The 14,002-nt window shown below is 47.2% G+C and overlaps 1 protein-coding gene across 1 annotated transcript; it reads right to left on the bottom strand.

The window, feature by feature from the left end:
- Nucleotides 1–2,636: 2,636 nt before the first annotated feature.
- PSMD2 (proteasome 26S subunit, non-ATPase 2) lies at nucleotides 2,637–11,866 on the bottom strand. Its single transcript, XM_038583531.1, has 21 exons — nucleotides 11,684–11,866; nucleotides 11,178–11,234; nucleotides 10,644–10,808; nucleotides 9,662–9,783; nucleotides 9,263–9,487; nucleotides 8,828–8,986; nucleotides 8,558–8,702; nucleotides 8,306–8,366; nucleotides 7,708–7,854; nucleotides 7,433–7,539; nucleotides 7,117–7,244; nucleotides 6,800–6,887; nucleotides 5,472–5,634; nucleotides 5,245–5,346; nucleotides 4,904–5,049; nucleotides 4,564–4,647; nucleotides 4,178–4,346; nucleotides 3,996–4,090; nucleotides 3,661–3,787; nucleotides 3,101–3,219; nucleotides 2,637–2,963 (listed from the first exon to the last, which is right to left on the bottom strand). The coding sequence occupies exons 1-21, from the start codon at nucleotides 11,816–11,818 to the stop codon at nucleotides 2,781–2,783; spliced, it is 2,727 nt and encodes a 908-aa protein (XP_038439459.1). The 5' UTR covers nucleotides 11,819–11,866; the 3' UTR covers nucleotides 2,637–2,780.
- Between the last annotated feature and the right edge of the window lie 2,136 nt (nucleotides 11,867–14,002).

Here is a 14,002-nt window from a genome sequence, read left to right as displayed (position 1 = left end):
ACTGTTATTTGTTGATGAATGGTGAAAGGTTGACTCATTATGAAAATTTTATTCTAAAGCACAATAACTGATTTGAGAAAGAACTGTTCTTTTTTTAGACTATTTTGCAGCTTACAAATCCCTGTTTTTTTATTTTTTTAAGTTTTAAGTAGGCTCCACACCCAACATGGGGCTCAAACTCACAACTGAGATCAAGAGTCACATGCTCCACCAAGCCAGCCAGGGATCCTTGCGAATCACTTTCTAATTTATCTTTTTTGTTGTTGTTGTTTAAAGATGCATTAATTTGAGAGAGAGCAGAGAGGGAGAGAGAAAAAGAGAGAGAGAGATCATGAGCAGGGAGTGGGGTAAAGTGACAAGCAGACTTCCTGCTGAGCAGGGAGCCCAACATGGGGCTTGGGATCATGACCTGAGCTAAAGCAGATGCTTAACCATCTGAGCCACCCAGGTGTCCCTAACATCTTTTTTTAAGATTTTATTTTGGGGGCGCCTGGGTGGTGCAGTCAGAAAGCATCCGACTCAGGTTGTGATCTCAGGGTTGTGAGATCAAGCCCTGTGTTGGGTTCCGTGTCCAGTGCAGAGTCTGCTTATGTTTCTCTCTCCTCTCCCTCTTTCCCTCTCCATGACCCACTCTCTCTCTAAAATAAATAAGTCTTTAAAAAAAAAGGAAAATATTTTATTTTTTAAAGATTTTATTTATTCACAAGAGACAGAGAGAGAGAGAGAGAGAGAGGCAGAGACACAGGCAGAGGGAGAAGCAGGCTCCATGCGGGGAGCCCGACACGGGCCTTGATCCCGGATCTCCAGCATCAGGCCCTGGACTGAAGGCGGCGCTAAACCGCTGAGCCACCCGGGCTGCCCGAAAACATTTTAAGTAATCTCAATACCCAACATGAGGCTCAAACCTACAGCCCCAAGATCACGTCATATGTTTCACCGACGGAGCCAGACATGTGCCCCTCTAATTTATCTTTACTTCACCACTGCTGGGTATCAGGGAAAGCAATGATCACATCCCCTTTTACAGGTAACAGAGGCTCACCAAACATGCTGATTTGCTCAAGACCACACAGGATCCCATTAACAAGGTTTGACGGGTCTACTGACTCCGAAGTCCAGTACTTCAACTTTTTACACAGGTTTTTTTTTTTTTTATTTATTTATGATAGTCACAGAGAGAGAGAGAGAGAGAGAGGCAGAGACATAGGCAGAGGGAGAAGCAGGCTCCATGCACCGGGAGCCCGACGTGGGATTCGATCCCGGGTCTCCAGGATCGCGCCCTGGGCCAAAGGCAGGCGCCAAACCGCTGCGCCACCCAGGGATCCCTTACACAGGTTTTTATACAGGCCGCCAAATAAGAAGAGAGAAGACAAGAGACACTAATCCGAAGTTGCCATTCCCCAGCTAGCCAAAACCTTGGATTACAATGGGGTCCACAAGTCTCCAAGGCTACAAAGACAGATTAATGTAATAAGGGTGTAGGTTTTGGAGTCAAACTTAAGATTCCAATCCTGGCTCCACCACTTACTATGTGACCTGGAATTAAGTTACTGAACCTCTCTCCAAACTTTATATTCCCCATCAAAACACTGGGATAATAACCTACCTTTCAAAGCTGTTTTGAGATCTCTGAAGTATGCAGAAAAATTATTCTTTCAACATTTATAGAAGACCTATCATGTGCCAGGCACTGCTTGGAAGCTAAACCCACAGAAAGTGTTGGTTAGCTAGCTATGATTATCTGGCAGAGCCATATGTTCTTCTGCACTGCATCCACAGGGGTCCAGGCCCCAACTGGCAGCATAACTATACTCATACCAACCCCACCAGGAAGCAGCACTGAAGATCAAAAATGATTACATTCCAGGAAGGAGGCCACTCCTTTTTTCCCATTGCTACACTAAGAGGAAGGTCAGGGTCAAGCTTTCTTGCACTCAGTTTTTGTCTACAAAGACAGCACAGAAGTAGACCAAATCTCTCCAACAGCAAACTTCCAAGGACAGAGGATCACATGAGATAAAGATGTCCCCTTCATTCAGTAGCACAGAAGTTAGAAAGACTGACTCTGCTGGGATCCTTAGCCCAAAGTCAGGGAATGATGGGCTTGAAGTGGGAGTGCACTGGTGGGGTGGGGATGGGAATGGGATCCACAGCCCCTTAAAGTTATTTTTATAGGACAGCCCAGGTGGCTCAGCACTTTAGCGCCACCTTCAGCCCAGGGCATGATCCTGGAGATCCGGGATCGAGTCCTGCATCGGACTCCCTGCATGGAGCCTGTTTCTCCCTCTCCCTCTGCCTGCATCTCTGCCTTTCTGTCTCTCATGAATAAATAAATAAAATCTTAAAAAAAAAAGTTATTTATAAGTTTGTATTAAAATGTGTGCATATGCATCTCCTAGAAAGAAAATCCATTATACTGATGAGCTTCTCAAGGGTCCATGCCCCTAAAGATGAACCACTATTTTAAGATGATTAGGAAGGAGGGAAGAAGGGCAAGGAGTTTAATTTGTTCCATTCAGGACAACCTCCCTGCTAGCCTAGGCTCAGAGTTGCTGTAACAATGGCTCCTCACATAGACTCCCCACCCTGGTCTGGCCTCCAGCCACAATACCCCAGAAAACAGACATAGAGGGACCTTGGGGATAAAGGTCTTTATTCAACAAAGTTATCTCACTTAGTAACAAAATAACAGGAGGTTAACAGGAGCAGTGTCCACATCTGGCAGCAGGAAACACGGCCTGCTGACATATCAGTGGCAGCTCAGCGCCCCTGGTAGCCACTTAGAGGTCATAGTTGGGGTTCTTCCGAAGGATAACAAAACCTTCCAGAATGGGGGTGACAGGAAGAAACTCCTCAGTGGCCAGTTCTGCCCTCTCCCCGTGGGCCAACAACACTGGGGTTGTGTGTGTCTGGAACCCCGTGATAGTCTTAGGCTTGCCGGCCTGGCCCACCACATCCACTGCCTGTAGGGTGAAGAAATAAAAATAGAGGTGTAGCAGATGGGAATGCAGCAACAAACCAGTGCCCATACCAGTTTCAGAGAAGCAGGTATGTGTGCATTCTCCAAGGTCTACAGCCCTCCCGCTGTTCAAACCCTCACCTGGCCCACGCGGACAGACACCGGTAATGGCCGCAACTCCTCATCGAATGTAACCAGCATCCGGGGCTGCATGGCAGCCACCAGCCCATACAATACATAGTGCGATTTGCCGAGGATGACTGAGGAAAGAACAGAGGACAGTTAGATGCATCAAGGCAGTCCTGACCTGAACCGTGGGACCCCACCCCAGCCCTGACTCTTGAACCCTTCAGTGTTTCAGCTGAACCCACACTCCTCCCCTCATATACCCTACCACAAACCAGAGATCCCCCCACCTTACTCTGCCCATAGATTTGAGACTTAATCATTAATTTCTCTCAGTCACTTAGGAACAGACAGTGGGCTCAGCACTTTATCTTCAAAAAAAGAAATCTCTGTGGGCCAGATCAAAAACACGGGAGATAAGCTTCATAAGGCCCTTTACAGGCCCAAAGAACATCAGGAACCCAGAGTGATGCAGGACTAACTTGGGAGTTGGCTCCTAAATTACAAGGTGGCCCTAGTAATTTAGGGTAGAGACAGGGCCATGTGCCACTATAGGACTCTTGACAGGAACTCACTGTTACGGACATCCAGGAAAGAGACAAGCACAGTGAGTAGTCCAGCCACGGCCACTTGACTCATTAGCTGCCGATCACTGTGGTAGGGACACAGGGTGAGTGTGCCCTTCCCTAAATGTGTCAAGCCCTGGGAAAAAAAAAAAAGAGAGAGAGAGAGAGAAGTAAAGATCATATCTGAGGAGACGTCATCTAGCCTGGCCATATAGAAACCCAACTGATTCATATCCTCTCTCCCAGCAAAACTCAAGGTCCCCTTCATGTCACTACATGTCCCCTTTCCATGACCACAGATACTTCCCTTGGCACACCTGAAGGAAAAGAGTTCTATTCTTTACCTGTGCCAAGCGCACCATGAAGAGGTTGTTGGGGTCCTTGGCATGATACTGGGCTAACTGGCGCAGCATTGCAGCCAGACGGGCGTTATTGGTACCTGGAGATGTTAACCATTACATTGTTGAAAAAAGGGCCTCAAACATTCTTTCAAGCTATTTCTGATCTTTTTCCAACAGATACTCACCACTACCCACCATCCCCATGGCAAAGATGGAGTTGTAGGAAACTTCTGGATCAGCATCATGAGAGAATTTGCTTAGGGTATCCAGGATGTTGAGTCGTGGATTTGAAACAGAGATTAGGGCCAGTGCTAAAGGCACAGCCCTTCGGAGGGTAGGCTCCCCATATCTCAGCTGGTAATAACAGAGAATAACCAGAGCATCACAGAAAGCAGTACGACAAACTCAGTTATAGGAATAGACTAATGGATAAAAGGGGCCTTAATCCAATTTTGCAGAAAGGGCATAGTAAAGAGACTATTTCTCCACTAAGAAAACCTATCAAGAAAGTCTCCTCCAGGGATCTCCAGGCACCTAAACCAGTATATTCCCATCTCCATGCAATACTCACCAAGTGGCCAAAGGTTCGTAGAGCCATCTCTGCACCAATTTCCTCCCCCATAGCAATAAGGGCAATCCCCAGCACAGCCACTCCCTGCAATTGAAAAGGCAGCAGAACCCAATAAGCGCAGGGAACAAAAAATTCACCCTTGACTCAATTCCCATGTAAGAAAAAGCTGTCCCATGGTGGCACATCTTGCCCTTCACATATAGAACCCAACCTCACATCATCTCGATACACAGCACCACCCAGAAGTGCTCTAAAACAAACCCAAATCCTGCACCCCTACTCCTCTACACACTTATCTTTTCTCAGAGCCTGACTCAGAGTGCCCAGCCACCCATAGAACCTGATGTGCTCCCATGTCCGCAGGGGCTTCCTTCTTGTCCTTATCCTTCTTTTCCTTCTTGTCCTTGTCTTCCTCTTTTTCCTTGGAGTCAAAGTGTTCACTACAAATATGGAGCAGCTGCTGTACCTTCAGCACATTCCCAGAGCCTGCAAGGTACATTCCCATGGTGGTAAGGATGAGAAAAGACAGGGAAAAAAAAAAAAAAAAAAAAAAAAAACCACACTCCAGGAATAGAAGCTAAAGAATCTAAAGATTAGAACAACTGAGAAAGGAGAATACATTTGAAAAGAGATATCCCAGACAGAAGTAAGGAGTCACAGGAAAAACACAAAGACACAGACCTGCATAGGCACACACATCTACTAATGTGTTGGCAAAACTGCGGAATGGCTCGGACACAACTTCTAGCGCTGCCAGGATTGCTTCGATGGCCTCACCCTTGCCTACAGGAAAAATTCAAGGTATCAAGAGGACACTTGTTTCCAACCAGCATAGTTTGACACATAAACCCCCGTCCTCTGTTGTACCCAGTTACTGTCTGCCTTTGCTCAGGGAGACATCCCCTCACCCAGGTGGTTGAGGCCCAGTCCAAGAGGAAGCCAACGGGCATAGGTGTCCTTGAGCTCAGTCTCTGACTTTTCCATGATGGTCTGAAGGATAGTGGAAGTGACGTCTCCATTGCAGGATCCTACTGCTATCATTCCACAGGCTAAAGCTGTCACACCTGCCACCTACAAATAGGAATGTCAGTATAATATACAGTAAGTTATTAAAATAACTGTTTATCTATCTTGATTCCAGACAGACAATTCCTACAGACCACTGTAACCACACTAAGTAATAATCTCTTTTGGATGATAGGTCAAAATAACAAGAGCAACCATTCACTGAGTATTTACTAGATATCAGCCAGTATGCCAACTCTTTTGTGTACTATTAACATTTAATCCTCACAACAACCCCATGAAACAGGTCCTGCCATTGTTATTCTTTTACTGATGAGGAAAATGAAACCTGAAGGGATTGAGTTACATGTCCAAGATCACACTGCTTATAAGCAGAGGTGGCACAATTTGAATCGAAGTCTGTCTTTTTTTCTTCTTCAAGGTTTCATTTATTTGACAGAGAAAAAGAGAGAGCACAAGCAGGGAGAGGCTTGTGGGAGTGGCAGGCAGAGGGAAAGGGAGAAGCAGGCTCCCTGCTCAATGCAGGACTCGATCCCAGGACCACCTGACCCAAAGGCAGATGCTTAACCGACCAAGCCACCCAGGCACCCTGAACTGAGGTCTTCCTGACCCAAGCTATACTTTTAGCCCCCATACTATGTTTATCTATCACTAGAATGACTCTGCATAAGTAAGAAAATTGAAGGTTGGGGGTACCTGGGTAGCTCAGTCGGTTAAGTGTCCCACTTGGTTTGGGTTCAGGTCATGATCTTATGAGTTGTGAAATCGTGCCCTGCAATGGGCTCCATGCTCACTGGGGAGTCTGTCTGAAGATTCTCTCCCTCTGCCTGTCCCCCCACTCGCACACGCAAGCGAGCTCTCTCTAAAACAAATAAATATATTTTAAAATTTTTAAAAATGATTTAAGGTTGGCCAATGACTAAAACAAGGAGTGAGAATCAGCCACCTCAAGCTGGATTAAGTTACTCCCCTCTCTAGTCTGAGTACTTCTTCATGGACCCCAAGGGTTAGAACTCAATACCAAAATGTTAACTTTTTAGCCTCAATACCACCTGAGGCTTAAAATTCCAGTTCCAAGAGATTTCACTGAAGTGATACACACACCCCTATAAACAGAAATATACACTTTTTTTCACTACTTATCACAGAGAGTGATAAGACTCATAGCACTTTCCCTACCTCCCCTAAATGTCCAACAGCCTCTCCTCACCTCCATACTAGACTTGGAATCTCCCATCACAGGGAGCAGCAGTGTTAGAACATCTTCACGATTGGAGCCAGCATAAGCCAAGCCTAGCCTGCAAAAGCCAGGGAGAGGCAGTCCCAGACACACAATCAAGGACAGGACAAGGAAGGAACAAAAAGAGGATTAATCATTTATTCATCATTTCAATCAATAGTCACTAAGAACCAAATACTCAACAGACATGATGGTAGTCCTTGGCAATACAAAGGTGAAAAGGACCCAGTTCCTGTTTTCACAAAGCTTACAGGTTGAATACTAGCACAAGAAGCAAGAAGCCTTACCCAAAGATGGAACCAAGTCTCATAGTGTTGCTGTTGTGAAGAACATAGTCTGAGAGCAGTGCCAGAGCAGGGTCACACTCATTCCGGACCCCAGAGTTCACTATGCCACAGGCCAGAAGGGCTCCTGACTGCAAAATGCAAACAGATCCTTCACTCAATCTATTCTGCCATAAAGTATACAACATGGACTTCATTGCAGTTTCCACCTTAACTGGAATGAAAAACCAGGTAGACCTTACCCATGATAGGGAGGCCCTGAGTGCTCTAGAACGTGGTAGGAGAATGTCCCCATTAGTGGGCTATGCCCAGAACCAACCTTGATGTAGTCCTCAGAGGAGTACAAGTACTTGTCAATCTGGGTGAGGCCACCATCCACATCCCACAACAGAATCATGCCAAGAGATGCAGCTGCGCTCAACATTCCTACACCAAGGAAAAATCTATCAGACTTAAAATGGTTCTAATCCTAAGAAAACTGTTACAAAGAGCTCTGTAAAAAAATGGTCCTGGGGATCCCAGTCACATTAACACCTGAACCTAGGAGAATAACAGAAGTGACCAAAGCAACATAAAGTAGCCATAAAGTTATACCATGGTCTTTGTTCTTGTAAAGCCATTTGTTGCCATCATCAGTCAGCAACTTGTCCTGGCCAAAAGCTGCGTTCACAAAGCCATTCACAAAAGAAGAGGCCAGGTTCATGCGGGCAGAGTCCACTTGAGAGCCACTACCCCCAAACCCTGCACGAGAGAAAGAGAAAAGAAAAAAAAAAAGGTTTAGAGTAGGACAAGAAAGGAACACAGCATGGTGGTAGTCTCTGGCTCTGAACAGGCCACTTAGGATCCCCTATCTGGGACGCCTAGGTGGCTCAGTGGTTGAGCATCTGCCTTTGGCTCAGGGCATGATCCCAAAGTCTGGGATCGAGTCCTGTGTCGGGCTCCCTGCTCAGTGAGGAGGCTGCTTCTCCCTCTGCCTATGTCTCTGCCTCTCCCTCTCTGTTTCTCATGAATAAATAAAATCTTAAAAAAAAAAAAAAAATCCCCTATCAATGCCCCCAGTAGTGACTTAGAGAAAAGGTATGTGTGAATTCTTAGCTCTATGGGATAAATATGTTGGGCCATGTCATCACTCCAAATACAAGGGATGTAATTAAGGATCCTCCAGTCCTCACACACATGGAGGGCTACTCACTATTGTTCTCCAGGTGGGTTTTATAGATGTCATCAGGCACCTTGGGCTCCATGATGTCCAGCTAAAGAGAAGTCAGAGAGTCACAACTGCTGCCCCACTATCCCCCCCGCCCCCCGCTGTTCTTTCTGCTATCCCACTGAGTAACAATTCTAACCAAAGAAAGTCTAATCAAAATTATAGTCAGGGAGGTGAAATGCCAGGTAAAATTGCAAGTGAAGAAAAGCCTTAACAGAAAAGGGCAAAGAGTCTCACCTCCCGAGCTAATGCCAAGAAGTTGCTGTTGAGCTGCACATTGGACATGATCTCTGTCAGGTCCTCATACTCCTCCACATCTTCACTGAGCTCCAGGAACACACCGTGCCGGCCAAGCATGAATGCCATCTGCTTCTGTACTACCCTGAGGAAAGCCATCACGTCTGCTTAGCCCCCATCAAGAAAAGCCCCTCCAGCCTTAACCAGCAGCTACCAGTCCCAGCTCTTCATGCAAATGCTCCATCTATGAGCTCAGCTCTCCCTACATACACATCCTTGCAGGAGGTGAAGATGTCTTCTACTAGCTCCATGTCATTGAGCATCAATGCCAATCTCAGAGCTTCAGGAAAGCGACTGAACTTTCGGAACACGCCCAACGCGCAACGTAGTAGGGCAGAATTCTCAGGCTCGGGCACGTAATTCACACAACTACAGAGACAGAAACAACAAAGCTGTCAGGGAGTTCCAGATGTCATTCACCCCCTTTAATTCACCTATGCAAAATAAATACCGCATGGCTACCATATACCAGGCATTGTGCTAGATGCTGGACCACTAAAGAGACACGAAGTCTCTGTCCTCAACAAGCTCACAGACACCCACAAATCAACTGCAGCCTCATTCCAAGAGAACAGAGGTGGTACAACTGACAGAGAAATGCTGGGGAGGCTAGGCCCTCCACCCACCCCTACCGTGCTCACTCACCTGGTAAGATAGAGGCAGACCTTTGCATATGCATTCTCATCGATGTCCTTCTCCAGCATATCCACCTGCTCAATTTCCATGAGCAGGTCACAGGCCTCATGCTCTGCATTGTGGGCCATGTTGTAGGGGACAATCTCCTTCACCAAGGTCAACAGTGGTTCCCGTTGTGATTTTTCCGCATCATCTAGCTCCTGCCACTCCTTGGCCACTTCCCCTGCGAGATGCCTGTGGATAGGCCCATGACCATTAGGAGGGATACAGCTTCACTCCTGTGGCCCAAGGAATTCAATATTTGGGAAATGCAACACCCTGGTTCTCTAAGACAGATAGTATCCCAAGACAGAACTCAGAATTAGGTCTCAGAATTCCTTTTAGATTCTCAAGAAGGAAAGGTCTTACCTGACATACTCATGACCCCATGATGCCAATTCCTCCTGGGAGCCGACCAGTCGATACTTGAGGCACTCACGTTCCCCACTCATGGTCATGGCCAAAACAGAGATGATGTCAGCAGCAAAACGCTGTAAAGAAACCAGTGCTTTAAAGTCAAATCCAGGGGAAGGAGAGTGGGAGACTATAGAGTTATGACTACCATCACTATCTCCCAAATTAAGTTGTAACTATCCACCAATCTCTATATTAGAAATTTACATGCTTTATCTAATCTAAGCCTCAAGATAACCCTAAGGTTGGTGTTGCTATCTCCCTTTGAAACCAATACGGCTGAAGAATGATAACAAGGAGAAAACAAAAAAGATGGGAGACTGAATTTTGTTCTAGTTGCAATAATAAATTATTAAAAGGTTTTAAGCAGAAAAGATTTTCACAATCTAAAAAGATCACCGTGGCTGCTCTGTGAAAGACAACCTGTATAAGTCACAAGCAAAAACAAGGCAGCCAGTTTAGGAGACCACTGAGGAACAAAAGATTTCCTGGATTATAGCTATACTAGTAGACAGAGAAATAATTGAACTAGGAATTTATTTTAGAAATAAAACAAGTGAACTAACATGGGATATGATAGAAATAAAAAAATCAAAGCTAAACATAAGTTAAAAACAGATCATGAGGGGTGCCTGGCTGGCCCAGCATGCAACTCTTGATCTTGGGGTCATGAATTCGAGCCCTGCACTGGACACATATTACTTTAAAAAAATCATGAAAAAAAATTCTAAGATCCACCATAAATGACAAAAAGGTGTATTCTGAGAAGGTCACCCTCCCGTCAGCTCTTGTGCCAGTATTTTGACTATGATCAGCTCAGTTCAACCAGCTCAGATCTCAGGTCTGTTAGGCTTCCTATGATTCACCAGGAGACCCCTGGGCTAGATGAAAAAGTATTACTAAGCTAGGCTTCCATCAGCTTCTGAAACAAGTTTACCTTATTCTCCCCGGGGGCCATGTTCTCATAGATTTCCTTCAGTTTGCCATAGTGTGGACGCAAAAATTTGAGAGGCTTGGGTACTGAAGTCATGGAAGTTGTAGAAGATCGAATTTGCCTCCGCAGTTCCTCCAGGGCTGGTCGGTACAGGGATGTGTCCTTCTCCTGATCAGGAGATGTTAGAGCTCAGACACAAACGAGTCCCATTTCTCAAGTCATAACACAGAGGTGTTTAACTAACAACTCCCTTAAGAAAGTAATTGTGTCTTATTCATCTGTGATTCCCCAACTCCCCGCTCCCTGCCTGGTACCAAAAAAAAAAAAAAAAAAAAATCCCAGTAAACAGTTCAAGAAAAAAGCTACAAAGTCTTTCAACTATCCTTTGTCATTCTTTTCTCTCACATCATCATCACAACCCTAAACAATCCGTCTTTCCTTATACCTCATATAGGAATTGTTGCCCCAAAATGTAATAAATCAAACAGGCAGGAAAGATCCAAATATGTACCCACTCAAGTCCACATCATGACTCACCCCTAGCCGTTCCACAAGCATCTCCAGTTCATCCTGCAGTTGTTTGTCCTCCTCAGACTGAGGGTTGGGGGAAGAAGTTCGTCAAGAGAAGGAATCCCAAACACATCCTCCTCCCATTCACCCCGGGGCAGGTAGAGGTAACCTGCCTCCTTAGGAGGGATCAGGTGGACAAGGAAAGAGCGCAGAAATGGCACCCTGGCGGGAAGGCAGGTGGGAAGGCAACCTGGCATCTAGGCCAGGCTGCTTCAATGCCATACTAAAAAACAGGGGTGACAATGTCCGGCCCGGGCCCACCTCACGGGTCAGTGGTGAGGGCTGGTGGGGTCGGCAGAGGCGAATGCGCAGAGTGGAGGATGAGGGGCAGGGAGTGCGAGGAGCCCCGAGGATCGCTCCATCCGCCCTCTCCCGGACGCTGCGGGGCCGTTGAGAGTCGGGCCCAAGGCCTGCGGACCCGCGGTGACTCAGCCCCGCGGCCTCCTCCGCCGGGTCCCGGGGCCGTGCCTCACCAGCTCCTGTTCTTTGTCCTTGTCGCTTGCATCCCGCCGTTCCTTGCCGCTCGGCTTCTCGTCCGCACTGCCCGGGGCGGTCGCTGGGGGTTGCTGAGGCTGCAGCGGAGCCTTATCCCGTCCACCCTCCTCCATCGCCGCCGCCACTGCCGGCCAGCTGCGCGCGCACCGCTCGCACCGCCCGCACCGCCCCGTTTCCCATGTGGCCTTGCGCGCGTGGCCGACGGCGCCCCGCCCCCTGAGCGCGCCTGCGACCGGAAGCGCCGCTGGGAACCTTCCACCGCCGCGTCGCGGGAGGCCCGGCCCTCGACCCCGCCCTCGGAGGCCGCCCCCAAAACTGCAAGTTCTAACCGCTCACGCGCCCCAGGCGCCGCCCCGGCTCGGACCGGGAGTTTCCGGAAGGCCACGCTGCTGTGCAGTCTGCGATCCGAGTCCGCTGGCTGCGGTAGGAGATGAAGAGCCGCGAGCCGAGGGACCGCCCGCGGGGTCTCCTTACTCGCCGAGCGACCGGTACCCACAGTGACACCGCAGTCGGCTGCGTGGTGGGACAGACGAACGAAACCCTTCACGTCCGGAATGCTTGATCGCCGCCCGTGTGAGATCTGCAACCTGTATCTACTTCCGCCGCCGCGGAATATTAACCTCGTAACGTTTTACCCCCGGGTGAAGGAGAGTGCTCGGGTACCACCTGCCGCGTACGGCCCCCACCTTAAATCCACCTGCGGAGCCTGGTCGGAGTCCATCAATACAATGTGGTCCTATGCTCCGATGCTAAACTCTAGAACTAAAGGCAGATCAAGACACAGGCTTTGCCTTCTTCAATCTCTGTCTTTTGGTCTTTCCGTGATTTGACTTAGAAGGGGTGTGAAGGACACTGTTGAAGTCAGGATTAGTTCTAGATGATACATAACGTCCTCTCGGCCGTTTGAATTTGGTAAGGCTGTGTCCCGTTTCCACAGAGGAAATCAGGTAGTCAGTAGTAGGATCAGGATTTGAACCTTGATCCAGTCTTCCAAGTTCCTGATTGTTTGAAGCAAAACTCCATGTTTTTTCTTAAGTTTGGGGCTACATGTATGCATCCAGAAGGTGAGAAAAGGGGAAGTAACTCCTCCCCCTCATCTGGTGGGAACACTCACCAGTTGACCTGGGGTCTTCATTATGGGTTCTGGGGCGTTAAAGAATGCAGAAAGTATTTGTGTTTTTTTGTTTTTTGTTTTGTTTTGTTTTGTTTTTAGAAAAACCTAGGACAGCATTGTTAGCACTGAATGAATGTTGGCTAAATATATTTAGAGATAGAATTGCATAGCCTATTTTAAAACCTGTTGCTTTTTTCATTCAGTGCTTGGATTCTGGGGGTGAATCTCCCATTTCCATCACCAGTGACTTCCCCAGCCCTGGTCTGGTGACAGAAACCCTGTAGTCCATGACTGTTCTGCTTATTCCATCTCTGGCTTCAAGAATGTCATGCTTTCTTCAGTCATCCGTAGAGATATTTCTCCTAAATCTCTCCTTCCATGACTTTCCTTCTATCAGGTTTCAGATTTTGTCTTCTATACCAGTTGTATCCCAACCAGTACCTTAGAGAAGGGGTGATGTTGTGGCACAAAGCACAGGCTGTTAATAGTTGGTGCCTCCAGATGAAAAGTATATGAATGTTCGTGTTACTATGTTTCAACTTTTTGTAGGTTTGAAATGTTTCAAAACAAAAAGGGGGAGGGCAGGAACGTGAGTTTTAGGGAGCAAGAAACCTGGCCGTTGCTAAAGCCCCTGACTAGCTGTGATACTTGGGCAAGCTTCCTAACCTCTCTCAGCCTGGTTTCTGCCTCTATGAAATGAGAGTAATAAAGTATCTCCCTTGTAAGTTGTGTGTTGAAAATGAAATAAGGCAATGTATATAAACTGTCCAGCTGGGTTTCTGGCAACTGAAAAGGAGCCAGTTGTCATTCTCTAACCACCTCAAATCTGCAGGGCTGAGATAAACATTCTTGCCCCCATCTCCCTGCTTCCAAGTATTCAAGCCCCCAGTCCTTTCTAGCTAAACAAAGATGTCTGGCAGCTATTTCCAAGGCCACGTAATAACATTGATGCCCTGCCTCAACCCTCCTTTCAGTCACATTGCCCAGAAACTTTTCTTCCTACCATTTGGCCAACTCTGAGCCTTGTCGTGGCCAAATAGCTCTCTAATTGGGGACGTCCCCTCACCTGTCCCTTTCCTACCACCTTCCTTTAAACTGCATCCATAAGCCATCATGCTGTCCCCAGACTCATGGCTTGAGCTGTAGAGCTGCACATCTTATGGATGGTTCCACTCATTTGAGA

The sequence above is a fragment of the Canis lupus genome, chromosome 34, assembly GCF_011100685.1.
Source record: "Canis lupus familiaris isolate Mischka breed German Shepherd chromosome 34, alternate assembly UU_Cfam_GSD_1.0, whole genome shotgun sequence".
NCBI lineage: Eukaryota > Metazoa > Chordata > Mammalia > Carnivora > Canidae > Canis > Canis lupus.
Note: the sequence above shows the minus strand (reverse complement) of the source record. Positions and strands in the feature narration are given on the sequence as shown.

What these genes read in the sequence shown, in the direction of transcription:
- PSMD2 (XM_038583531.1), bottom strand. Translation starts at nt 11,818, where the DNA reads ATGGAGGAGGGTGGACGGGATAAGGCTCCGCTGCAGCCTCAGCAACCC. An exon ending in AACCCACCTGGAGAACAATA is followed by an intron (nt 7,855 to 8,305) that starts GTGAGTAGCCCT and finishes TCTCTCGTGCAG; the next exon opens with GGTTTGGGGGTAGTGGCTCT. An exon ending in TGTCTGTCCGCGTGGGCCAG is followed by an intron (nt 2,964 to 3,100) that starts GTGAGGGTTTGA and finishes TTCACCCTACAG; the next exon opens with GCAGTGGATGTGGTGGGCCA.